The following is a 13058-nucleotide window of genomic DNA, read 5'->3' as shown; positions in this document are numbered from 1 at the left end:
ACAGGTGGGCGGTGCTGATGAGGTGGCATGGATAGGCAGAACTGATAAGAGGCACTGATAGGAGGCACTGATGGGTGGTAATGACTGACGACACTGCTGGGTACAGGTGGGTGGCACTGCAGGGCACAGACGGGTGGCACTGATGGGTACAGGTGGGTGGTACTGATGATCAGTGCCAATCACTTCTGACAATTGCCAGTTCTCGGCAGTTCTCTCCTCATGCTGTGACAGTGCAAGGAAAGTGCAGCCGATAACCGGCAACTGTATGTACCCGGAGATCTCCTCTGTCATTGGACACGGCTGATCACATGGTGGGTGTTTACCGTATCTCGTGATCAGCTGTGTGCATAGGACACAGCAATCATCTGTGGCGCCGGGTGCACGCCGATGGGGGCGTGTTCTGGGAGAACGTCCATGGACTAGACAACCGCGCTGTAGCCGTCTTTTGGTCGGGAACTAGTCAATCTACGTTTGCAGTGGCAATTGTCGCTCTTCCCCCCCCACACTGTACACTTCCATATTACAGTCTTCATCATGTCCATGGATACGGGCTATCCTCTCTGCTGTGCTCAGTCTTGTGTCTCTTTCTGCCCCAAATGCCCAGTTGGCCAACTTCATCAAGACCAGATCCTTTGGCACAGCACCTTGGCGATTTCGTCTGTTATAGATCTCAAAGTCTGGAACTCGGGGCCCATGGACCTCAACAGGCCCCACTTTTATGGTGCGGGAGTGAGCTTCCTTTCCAGACGTAGTCTTATGCAGGCCATAGATGGGTCAAATCCCAAACTAATTTCCTTTCGAAAATCGGAAATTTAGTGCGTTTTCTAACCCGATGGCGCCACCATTGATTTCGAAGTTCAACCAACCAAGCCTTCAATTTCTCCTCGTGTTGCTACAGAAAAGAATTTTCATGGCCAAGAATTTTCTTTGTACCTCCAGGTCCCAGCTTTATATTTCTTGCACGGTTCTCCCATCGTTGATTCAAAATTCATTAATTTTCCAAAAATTTCCAACATGCCCGATCACTCAAATTTGATGGTCATATGAAAATTGCCCATTTCTGTGACCCACCAATGGTACGAAATTGGAAAAAAAATCACTCAAATTTGATGGTCGTACGAAAATCGGCCTTTTCTGTGACCCACCAATGGTGCGAAATTGGAACAAAAAGTCTTAGAAAACTCTTTCAGAATTCGACCCGTGTGTGGCCGGCTTTAGATTTCCTTGCCTAACCATTCCACCTTTCTGTGAATCATCCACTCTTTGGACTTCCATGTGAGCATCCAAATTTTCAGTCCTTTAATCCTTTCACGGCCAAGTTCGCCCGACGTATGGACCTCATGGTGAGGGGGGGAGGGCCTTACACACACTCATGTGTACATCTGACAAGCAGACTCATGCCGATTGCTTCCATTCACCCCCGATAATGCCCATACCTCCCCCATCATGTAGGCTTTGCCAAGCCCCATCTGTAGGCCCAGGACGGGCATAGTGGGTGCCGCCGGGCAGACACACGTGACCTGCCCTCCCCTTTTTGCTGCTGACCCAGAAGCAACATATAGAACATCACTTCTGGGTCCCCGTGTCACTACGGCTGGGAAAGAATCGAATGTGCATGCAAGACGTTCTCATTAAAAAGAGAACCTGTAACCAAAAAATCATCACATTGGAGTGATATTTCCAGCACTGGACCTCCTCCATAAAGCCAAACTGATGACCTATAGGGGGCTTTTAAAGCACAGGCATCAATCACAGGACCCGTGGGCCAAATCCGGCCCTCCAGGCCATTTCACGTGGCCCTTGCACCTGCAAGTACCCCCTTGTCTCTGCCCCCACCTTGTCTCAGCATTCGGCAGCAGAGAGGACAGTAGAACTCCTCTGCCAAATCCTGCACCTCTCAGTGCAGCTTCAGCACCCCCTCATCTCCGCCTCCCCTGGTCTCAGGATTCAGCAGACTCTGGTAAGGGCCTCCACTCCTTCTCTGGTCCTCCTCCAGACCCAGCACTTTATGCTTTCCACCTCTGCCCCCCAAAAAGGGTGCATGGGGATGTTAAGGAGGGTGTGGGATTCTTGACATTCTGATGTAATGGGGGGGTGGGGTACTCTGGACATCTAGTCTTACAGATACAACCAGCCCTTTGAGGGCCACCATAATGTTGATCCGGCCCGCCATGACACCCCTGCTTTAAAGCGTTGCCTATGGAAAATTTAGGGTATTGACGTTTGTTGCCATTTCACATTTAAGGTTTGACATGTTGGGTATCTATCTACTCGGTACAACCTCACCTTTTATATTTTACCCCCCCAAAAAATGGGTGTCCGCTGGACACAGCGGAACAACGATCGCTGTACAGGACCTCTGTGCGAGGTCCCGATCATGTGATCACTGATTGGCCAATCAGTAATCACATGAAGAGTAGTAAGCAAGATGTCACTTCCTGACATCATTGCTTACTACTTGTGAAAACTGTGAATGATCACCGAGATCACATGGTACAGGGCCATTCACAACAGCCTTGTACTATGTGACAAGCTGTGACCTATCACAGCTCACACAGTATTTCTCAATGGCTGCATTCTTGCAAATGAGAAATGATTGCTTTTACAGCCTTTATGGGTGTAAAACCAATCAGTTAAAAAAAAAAAAAAGTCTTCATCACCCCCCACAAGTAGAAGAGTGTCACTATGGTGACAGTGTGCTGCTAGGGTCACAGTATGTTAAAAAAAAAATATATATAAAAAAAAAAAAAAATGTAAAAAATGTTTTTAAATTATAATTTTTGGTTATGAACTAATTGGGTTTTTTTTTTTACTAAAAAGATAACTGAATACATTTTGGCCAAGATTTATGAAGAAAGATTATTTATTTGCAACATTTTATAAGAAAAACACTTTTTTTCAAAATTTTTGGACTTCCAGACCGGACACTTTACCCCCTTCCTGACCAGGGCAATGTTCAGCTTTCAGCGCTATCACACTTTGAATGACAATTGCGCAGTCATGCAACACTGTACCCAAATTAATTTTTTACCATTTTTTTGAGACAGATAAAGCTTTATTTTGGTGGTATTTATTCACCACTTGGATTTTTATTTTTTTTGCTATGTAATGAAAAAGTCCAAATATTTTGAACAAAAGTGTTTTTTTTTATAAAATTTTGCAAATAAATAATATTTCATCATACATTTTTGCCAAAATGTATTCCGTTATCTTTTTAGAAAAAAAACAAAAAAAGACAAATTAGTTTATAACCAAAAATTATAATTTTTAAACATTTTTTTTTACATTATTATTTTATTTTTTTATATTATTATTTTTTATTTATTTATTTTTTTACATACTGTCACCCTAGCAGTACAGTGTCACCATGGTGACACTGTACTACTTGTGGGGGTGATGAAGTTTTTTTTTTTTTTACTGATTGCTTTTATACCCATATAGGATGTAAAAGCAATCATTTCTCTTTCTCTCTGTGTGCATTCCTGCACTCATTGAGAAATACTGAGTGAGCTGTGATTGGTCACAGCTTGTCACATGGTACAAGGCTGTTGTGAATAGCCTTGTACCATGTGACCTCTGTGATCATTCACAGATTTCACACATAGTAAGCAATGATGTCACAAGTGACATCTTGCTTACTACTTTGCATGTGATCACTGATTGGCCAATCAGTGATCACATGATCGGGACCTCGTACAGAGGTCCCGTCCAACGATCGGTGTTTCACTGTGTCCGGATGACACAGCGGGCACCGGATCGCGGTGCTGCGCGCTCCCAGGGAGCGCGCACAAGCAGGGTGCGGGGAGGCCATTCATAAACGGCCACCCGACCCTGTACTGCCACCGTCCGGCCGTTTATATACAACGGCCGGTCGGGAAGTGGTTAATTTATATTGCAAAAAAAACAAAATTTAAATCCCAGTGGTGAATAAATACTACCAAAATAAAGTTTTATCTGTCTCAAAAAAATGCTAAAAATTTCATATGGGTACAGTGTTGCATGACCACGCAATTGTCATTCAAAGTGTGATAGCACTGAAAGCTGAAAATTGGCCTGGACTGGAAGGGGGGTGAAAGTGTCCAGACTGGAAGGGGGGGAAAGTGTCCGGACTGGAAAGGGGGTGAAAGTGTCCGGACTGGAAAGGGGGTGAAAGTGTCCGGACTGGAAAGGGGGTGAAAGTGTCCGGACTGGAAGGGGGAGAAAGTGTCCAGACTGGAAGTGGTTAGTAAAGAACACCCGACCTAATCAGCACTCCTGAATCCTGAAGATACGCCTACTGATACATTGTAACAAAACATATAAAACCATTGTATCAAAAAACAACAAGGAAGGAAGAAAAGAAAAAAGAGAGACAAAGTGGAATAAAAAGAGAAACAAAGTGGAATAAAAAGAGAAAAACTGGAATAAAAAGAGAAACTAAGAAAGAGAGAAAGGAATAGTGAATAAAAATTATGAACAAAATTATAAATATAAAAGTATTTTTTTTTATTTTACTCAGACCAGGAAAGTTCGTTCTCCTTGGTGTCCAATCTCAGATGACTGTAAACAGAGGACTTCTGGGGGTTACACTTCCGCCAATCAGAACAGGAATGTGGATCTACCTCCGTGTGCAACCTCACATGTGTGTTAAGACCGGACTTCGTTTGAAAACATTTATCGCATTTGGGACAGGAATACGGCTTCTCCCCGGTGTGTGATCTCAGGTGGCTGCGGAGGTTGGACTTCTCTGAAAAACGTTTCCCGCACTCAGGACAGGAATGCGGCTTTTCCCCCGTGTGCCATCTCAGATGGCTGTGAAGGTGCGAGTTCTCTGTAAAACGTTTCCCGCACTCAGGACAAGAGTATGGTTTCTCTCCCGTGTGCAATCTCCGATGATCAGAAAGAGAGCCCTTTTGTGAAAAACATTTCCCGCACTCAGGACAGGAATACGGCTTTAACCCAGTGTGGGACCTCTGATGTAAAATAAAAGGTGATTTTAGTGAGAACTTTTTCCCACACTCAGTACAGGAATACGGCTTCTCCCCCGTGTGCAATCTCTGATGCAAGGTGAGATTGGACTTCTGTGAAAAACATTTCCCGCACTCAGGACAGGAATATGGCCTCTCCCCTGTGTGAATTCTTTTATGTGCATCAAGAGTGGGTTTCAAACTGAAACATTTCCCACATTCAGGACAGGAATATGGCTTCTCACCTGTGTGAGATCTTTTATGTAGATTAAGACTAAATTTAGTGTGGAAACATTTCCCGCACTCAGTACATGAGTATTGTTTCTCACCTGTGTGAGATTTTTTATGCACACTAAGACTGCAGTTAAAACAGAAACACTTCCCGCACTCAGGACAGGAATATCGTTTCTCCCCCGTGTGTGATCTCTGATGTATGGAAAGGTTGGACTTATGTGAAAAACATTTCCTGCACTCAGGGCAGGAATACGGCTTCTCCCCCGTGTGAGATCTTTTATGCACATTAAGATTATATTTGAACCGGAAACTCTTCCCGCACTCAGTACAGGAGAACCTCTTCCCTATTGGAAGGCCGGCCCGGTCCTGCACAGTCTGAGGGTCCTCAGGATACGAGGAATCCGATGGTCCATCTACACTGGGTGGTGCCGGATGGACATTGGAGGGAGCCGGGTTTTCTCCTGGACTATACTGTGCGATGTCCTCATCTTCTACTTTCCAGTCTGGAGACAAAGTGAGACAATCCTCTGAAGTTTTCCTCATCTCCCGGCCATGGACTAAAATACAAAGACAAAGAGGATTACTAGACAGGAGCCACACCAGAGGTCAGAGAGTGAGGATGGGGGGAGGACAACGAAGAGGAAGACTGGACTCATCCTTAAGACCACCATCATTGGGGTATTGGCTCTTCCCACATCCTGAAGACCACCATCATTGGGGTATTGGCTCTTCCCCCATCCTGAAGACCACCATCATTGGGGTATTGGCTCCTCTCCCAACCTGATCCCGAAGACCACCATCATTGGGGTATTGGCTATGCCCCCTATTCTGAAGACCACTATCATTGGGGTATTGGCCCCTCCCCCATCCTGAAGACCACCATCATTGGGGTATTGGCTCCTCCTCCATTGTCACTTTTTGGTTGGAAGATGTGATCACATTATTATCACATGTAACAGTCTGTGCTCCAATCACATCATCCGATATAAAAGCTGGTAGGAAATGGGGGGAACAGAGGAAAAGACATATTATGTGTATATCAGAGTGCTGAGGTCAATGTGTATATATCGGAGTGGGGGGAGGGGGAGAACAGAAGTCAGGACCATGGAATGTACAACATGGAGTATATAGTGCAGGGGTCAGGAGTATGTAATGTACAACATGCAGTATATAATGCAGGGGTCAGGAGTATGTAATGTACAACATGGAGTATATAGTGCAGGGGTCAGGAGTATGTAATGTACAACATGCAGTATATAATGCAGGGGTCAGGAGTATGTAATGTACAACATGGAGTATATAGTGCAGGGGTCAGGAGTATGTAATATGCAATATAAATGATAAACTATCATCCATCTTGCTTGAGGTGATTGTAGCCATATTAGTGCACTTGCGACAGGAAAACATTAACGTCACCACTGACTATTAAACTCCAATATTATGACTCCTGGCCCCTGCACTTTATAATTGAGTCCTGTCTATGATACTTTTTTTTATTTGCACTAACATAGAAGCTCCAGGACAAGCTTTCGGGGTACGTCTGTACTGCTTGGACTTTGAAGAAGGTGAGAGACCCCAAAAGCTTGTCCAGAAAATTTTCCGTTAGTGCAAATAAAAAAAAAGTATCACAGACAGGACTCAATTATAAAGTGCAGGGGCCAGGAGTCATAATATTGGAGTTTAATAGTCAGTGGTGACGTTAATGTTTACCTGAGACAACCTGCAGAGGTCCCACCCCGCTGCCTCCCATCTCCTGAGACTGCACTCAGTGACTTGGGTCTGAGACTATACAGACATATCCCTCCACCCGGCATAGCCAGCACACAGAGCAAGGAACCCCGGGGGAATTACTATGTCAGAGATCTTGTTAGACCCGCGATGGGGCAGAAGGCCCAAGGTACATGCCCCGGGTGTCTACATTGAGGAACCCCTATGGTGAAAACCAATATTTTGCTGCCAGCTGAACCCCAGAATCTCCATAAATCCAGCCTAGAGACATAAATTGTGTCTGCAGCACAGAGAAGGAAGATTATCCGAGAGAAATCCAGGAATACAGGACGGGGAACACAGCTCAGGAAAGTGATATCACCCCACCCTACTCTGCACCAATCAGTGAGCAGTATGGGTGGAGGAATGGATTTCGTGTTCATGACCCACCTGTGATGAACTCTGTAGGAGTGTCCTCCTCTATAAATGTCCCCGTTATTCCATCCTCCTCCATAGACTGCTGATCATCCCTCACATACGCCTCTTCTTCTGATTTCACCTCAACTTTTATATCCATCAGATCTTCACCCTAAACCAAGAAAATTATAAAAATGATCATCTCTAAAAAAAAGAATCTCCTGATATTACATATTGTAAACAAAATCCACACATCTCCATGAGTCCTAGATGCTCCGTCCCACCAACCTTGTAACTGTGAGGGATGGTGTGATCTTCCTGTGTGGAATCCCGGGAATACAGAGGACGGGAACATCTCTCTGGTGGGTTCCTGGTATTAGGTGGCTCCATCATATCCTTGTGTCCTTCTGGAAACTCCTCCATCACTCCATACACCTCATCCTCCTCTTTATACTCTTCTTTAACATCAATATTATCATCCCCGAGGATTCCACTCTGAATATATAATAAAACATTCATTGTAACAAACATGCTGTGTATAAATCACAACCACCAGTGATTGTTCCTCATCTACCTGATGGTGGTGAGGGATGGTGTGACCTTCCTGTGTGGAATCCCGGGAATACATAGGACGGGGACATCTCTTTGTTGGGTTCCCATGGCTGGATCCACCTACCTGATGATGGTGAAGGTTGGTGTGACCTTCCTGTGTGCAATCCCGGGAATACAGAGGACGGGGACATCTCTCTGGTGGGTTCCCATGACTGGATACTCCAAAGACACAAACTATACACTGTACAGTTGAGGACTTTTGAATAAGCTATGGCCAAGTCTGTACTTGAGACAAACAGAAGACTTCAGCTTACAGACAGCAGTAGTAGCAGCAAACTAGAGCAGAGTCCCTTCTAATAGGAGATGCACAAAGCCCTTTGGAACTGCAGCCGGGGTCCCATTTAGCTAGACCCGCAGAGGACTCTCAAGCACCAGAGGTGTTTAAGCAGCACAGTGTCTCAAAGATCCTTTTCACAGGCCCAAGGACAGATGGCTGCCTTCCTCCATGATACCAGACCAAATCTTCAGTAGACAGCCCCTCAGTCAGTTATAGCAGGACCCAGGTCTCAGCATTCAGGCCCTCAAGAAGCAATCAAAAATCTCTCTGGTGGGTTCCCATGACTGGATCCACCTACCTGATGATGGTGAGGGATGGTGTGACCTTCCTGTGTGGAATCCTGGGAATACAGAGGACGGGGACATCTCTCTGGTGGGTTCTTGTAGCTGGATGACTCCACCATGGTGTCCTGGTACAGATCTTTGGGAATCTCTGACTCCTCCATCACTCCATCCTCATCATCCTCCTCTTTTATCTCCTCTTTGACCTCAACTGTAGAATCTCTCAGGTTTCCACTCTGAATATATAATAAAATTACATCAATGGTAACTGTGCAGATAATGTACAGATCCTAATGATACTATCAGTGATTGTTCCTCATCTACCGGATGATGGTGAGGGATGGTGGGATCTTCCTGTGTGGAATCCCGGGAATACAGAGGACGGGGACATCTCTCTGGTGGGTTCCCATGACTGGATCCATCTGTAGGAAACACACACACTGACTGAATCCATTGTTTCTATGTCTTTATCAGATGATGGGGGATCTAGGTGGATCCTCCGTACTGCTCTCTCCTTTCCAATAAAGTCTCCTCTTACCCGGTGATGTGAGGGGCGGCTGATTGTCCATCATGACGTCCTTGTAGAGGTCCTTGTGTCCTTCTAAATACTCCCACTCTAGAATCTTCTTCTTCTTTCTCTCTTCTATCAGGGAGGGAGGTGGAGGCAATGTGATGTCATATGATCTCTAGACTTCACAGGAGAAAAACTCTAGATTTAATACAAAAATTGGAAAAACATTAGGAGGAGGAGCTGTGAGGTCAGTGTGATGTCATAGGATTCTTTAACTCTGGTTGGAGGGACATTGGGAGGAGGAGCTCTGAGGACACATTCGTTTTCAGGACATTTACTACAAATGACATTTTTCTTCTTTCTTCCTATTGGAATCTTATAAAATAAAGACATTTATATTCCAACCCCCCTAAATATCCCCCCATCCCCCCTAAATAATCCCCCATCCCCCGCCACTAATACAAGTCATATAATGGGTCAGTATAGACTGAGGAGGTGAGAAGGCAATTGGTGGGAAAGGTGACATCTCCACAATGAGGAGAATGTTCCAGCCCCGGAAGTGGGGAATGTTCTGCCCCTGAAGGGGTTAATCTGGGTTCCCACACTATATATGTGTGTATCATCATCTGCTGGAGATAAAAGATGTCACAGTGACTATGGAGGGAGAGGACGGAAGCGACGGTGGAGGAAGAGGACGGAAGCGACGGTGGAGGAAGAGGACGGACGCGACGGTGGAGGAAGAGGACGGACGCGACGGTGGAGGAAGAGGATGGATGTGATGGTGGTTGAAGAGGACGGATGTGACGATGGATGAAGAGGACTGACATGACGGAGGGGTTACTGGGTGCAGGGGCAGACTGACCATTTGGGAACTCAGGCACTGCCGAGGGCCCTGGGTCAGTAGGGGGCCCCATGAGATGCCCCTGGTACCTTTTTCATAGGCTTTTTTGGGTGTGGGTGAGGACACAGGGGCCCCATGAGTTGTCAGTCTGCCCCTGACTGGGTGTAAATATAAAATATGATCTTATTACCTCCTCTGCTGCCACTTCCAGCAATGTCTCCTCTCTACCTCCTCCTGACTCACCGCTCACCCAGAAATTCCTATTTGTACCTAACATCACTTCCTGTCTGTCCCTGACATCACTTCCTGTCTTCCATAGAGACTTCCTGTCTGGGTAGAAGTGAGATTCCCACCTTGTGGAGCTCAGAGGAACTGCAGCCCCGAGAACCGTCTGGTAGTGTGACTTCGGCCTTATGCTGGGTGTGTATGGACTCTATGTGCTCATAGAGGGGTCACCTCCACTCTCACCAAGGGGGACAGAAATATATGACTGCCTAGTCCAGCCTTTCTCAGTCAGGGGTCCTCCAAAGGGTTCTAGGGGTTCCTCCAAAGGGTTCTAGGGGTTCCTTCAGCAATGAACAATTTCTGTCTCGGTAACAACTGACATCAATGATCTGTAAGGGGGGCAGTCTTCCCACTGATGACCATGTAAGAATGTCCTTCCCCCACTGACCACTGATATGAGGGTCCTTCTCCCATCGGTCACCAATGTAAGGGACCTCTACACTGACCACTGATATAAGGGGGTCCTTCTCCCATCGGTCACCAATGTAAGGGTCCGCTACACTGACCACTGATATAAGGGGTCCACTAGGGATGAGCCCCTAATTTAGTTGGTAGAAAGTAGAGATGAGTCAAACATTGGCTGTCCTGGCCCCCTTTTCGACAGGAGCCGAGCATCAGATAGAGAATATTAACAACAGTTCTATATATGAAGGCTTCCCGCTGTCACTTGTTCCTAGAGAAGTGGGAGGTCCTTGCACCCACGTAGTCCCTATGAACCACAGATGCCATTGGGAATTCATGCTACACAAGCAAAGTGGCTGAGGATAGCAGTGACATCACTGCCTAGCTATGGCCACCATTATAGGGCAATGATGTCACCACTCTTTCCACCATTTGTTTATGTAGACAATGCCAACTTGGTGGTACCACCAGGTACAATGCATCCTACATTCATTTGTGTGTGTGTGTGTGTGGGGGGGGGGAGGAGTAGTATCCGTGGGGTCCCTTAATAAAAAAGGAGGCTTCCAGATTCTGATAAGTTCCATTCCTGTAGACCCCCCTATCACCTGGGATTGTGGAGAACAAGCTCTTGTCCTCATTAACACTTGGGCAAGGGGCTCTTCTGGGGGGTCCCTTGCCTGAAGGTCCCAGTGGAAGGAGACTAGAAGGGGGATGAAAACTGCTGGACTGTGTGCTACTTTCTGGACAGTGGGACTGCTGGAACTTGCAGTTCCTTATTGGCTGTATCTACTGCCCTGTAGACTACTTCACCCTGAGGTTCCACAGTGCCAATCCATGCGCTACTTCTCCTTACCATGCACCTACTCCTCTCATAACGGCTGTCTGTGTGGTCCTGAAGCTGTGGCCAGGACATACTGCTCTGCAATTGGCCTGGGAAGGACCTGTGCCCTCTGTACTCTGGACCTCCTTTCCCTGGACACCCTATCTGGACCCCTTTGGCTGAGGCTGCCGTTGGCTGGTGAGTCATCTAAACTCTTACAGTGCCAGGATCTCTGCCCTCTGTGCTGGTCTTGCTGTGCCAGGATCTCTGCCTCTGTGCCGGACTTAAACTCTTGCTGTGCCAGGATCTCTGCCCTCTGTGCTGGACTGTACCTGGTCTGTATCCTAGCCTGCTGTGCTGGATCCCTGTCCTCTGTGCCGGACTTAAACTCTTGCAGTGCCAGGATCTCTGTATCACGTACCTGGTGATGGAGGCCAATGGAGAGAGGGCTTCCCTTGCGGCTAAGTTCCGGACTTCCCTGAGAGTGGGACAGCGGGAGTCAGGCCCAAAGTTGCACAGGTCGCCTGTAGGAGTGCTGGTTGGTGGTCCACTCAGAAGCACAGCTGGTGCAGGGAGATAGGTTTGCAGACAGGAGGCGCCCGTGCGTGGTATGCAAGCCCTTCAGGGATTTAGATGTTTACTGGGTAGTCGGTTCAAGCCAAGGTGAGGTACCAGGTGGGAATCAGAGCAGACGTAGTCAGATGGGATAGCCGAGGTCATACACAGAGGAGCGAGAGAGAGAATATCCGTAAGCCAAGCCGAAGGTCAGATCAGAGGTAAAGCAGAGTAGACAGGTCCAGCAGCAATCCGAGTTGGTAACAGGAAATCACAAGTCAGAGTCACAGGAAACAGGAACAGGGCACGGGGAACTAGAGATCATCCAGCAACTTAAGGAAGTTATGAGCCTCCTTATAAAGGCCGTCTGGCACCAAACTGAGGCTGATGTGTGCTTCTGCGGCCATGCAGAGTACTGGCAGAAATGCCAGACCTTCCAGAACTTCTGCCGTGGACAGGACCCTGATAGTGCCCCCCCCTAAAAAGCAGCCTCCGGATGCCCACCTGGGCTATCGTTTCAGGATACTTGGAATGAAAATCTTGGAGAAGCCTGGGGGCATGTATATTGCCTTTTGGTTCCCAGGAACTTTCTTCAGGTAGGTACCTCTTTCATCTGACCAGGTACTGGATTTGTCTTCCTCGCCTTCTGCAGTCCAGAATTGCTTCAACCTCGTATTCCGTCTCCTCCCTAACTGTTATCGGCAGAGGAGGTGGTTCTATTCTCCCTGGAAAAGGATCAGGAACAGCTGGCTTAAGTAGGGAGACATGGAGATCTGGGTGGATCTTGTATGATTCTGGAAGGAACAGCTCAAACGCCACTGGATTGATTTCCCTCTTGATCCGGAAAGGGCCAATGTACCTTGGACCCAACTTACGTGACGAGCACAGGAGTTTTAGATTGGCAGTTGATAGCCAAACTTTGTCTCCAATCTTCAGAGGAGGGTTTCCTCTCCATTTCCTGTCGTAGTGTTTCTTATAATCAGCCTGGGATTTCAGTATAGACTCTCGGAGAACTTTAGCATGGAGAGTCTGTCCTGCACTGCTGGTACCAAAGCTTCAGGAATGGTGTCAGGTATGGAGGAAGGGTGGAATAGATAATTGGCCCAAAATGGTGACTGGTTTGTAGCAGAATGGACTGAGTTGTAGGCAAATTCTGCCAATAGGAGTAGA

General features: G+C 46.8%; 1 protein-coding gene across 1 annotated transcript; it reads right to left on the bottom strand.

Moving 5' to 3' along the window:
• Positions 1–4461: 4461 nt before the first annotated feature.
• Positions 4462–11728, bottom strand: LOC149443151 (uncharacterized). Its single transcript, XM_089655855.1, has 7 exons — positions 10017–11728; positions 9013–9183; positions 8799–8896; positions 8492–8710; positions 7593–7799; positions 7338–7476; positions 4462–5737 (listed from the first exon to the last, which is right to left on the bottom strand). The coding sequence occupies exons 2-7, from the start codon at positions 9044–9046 to the stop codon at positions 4491–4493; spliced, it is 1944 nt and encodes a 647-aa protein (XP_089511981.1). The 5' UTR covers positions 9047–9183; positions 10017–11728; the 3' UTR covers positions 4462–4490.
• Between the last annotated feature and the right edge of the window lie 1330 nt (positions 11729–13058).

The sequence above is a fragment of the Staurois parvus genome, unplaced genomic scaffold (genome assembly GCF_062004578.1).
Source record: "Staurois parvus isolate SC_StPar_1 unplaced genomic scaffold, SC_StPar_1.0 ptg000874l, whole genome shotgun sequence".
Lineage (NCBI taxonomy): Eukaryota > Metazoa > Chordata > Amphibia > Anura > Ranidae > Staurois > Staurois parvus.
This window is presented reverse-complemented; position numbering and strand designations above follow the sequence as displayed.

Bases quoted from the DNA above. Each gene is read 5' to 3' on its own strand.
- LOC149443151 (XM_089655855.1), bottom strand. From the start codon at position 9,046: ATGATGGACAATCAGCCGCCCCTCACATCACCGG. The intron at 7,800-8,491 runs GTAGGTGGATCC...TTATATATTCAG, and splicing joins CCATCCCTCACCATCATCAG to AGTGGAATCCTCGGGGATGA. The intron at 7,477-7,592 runs GTTGGTGGGACG...TTCTTGGTTTAG, and splicing joins CCATCCCTCACAGTTACAAG to GGTGAAGATCTGATGGATAT.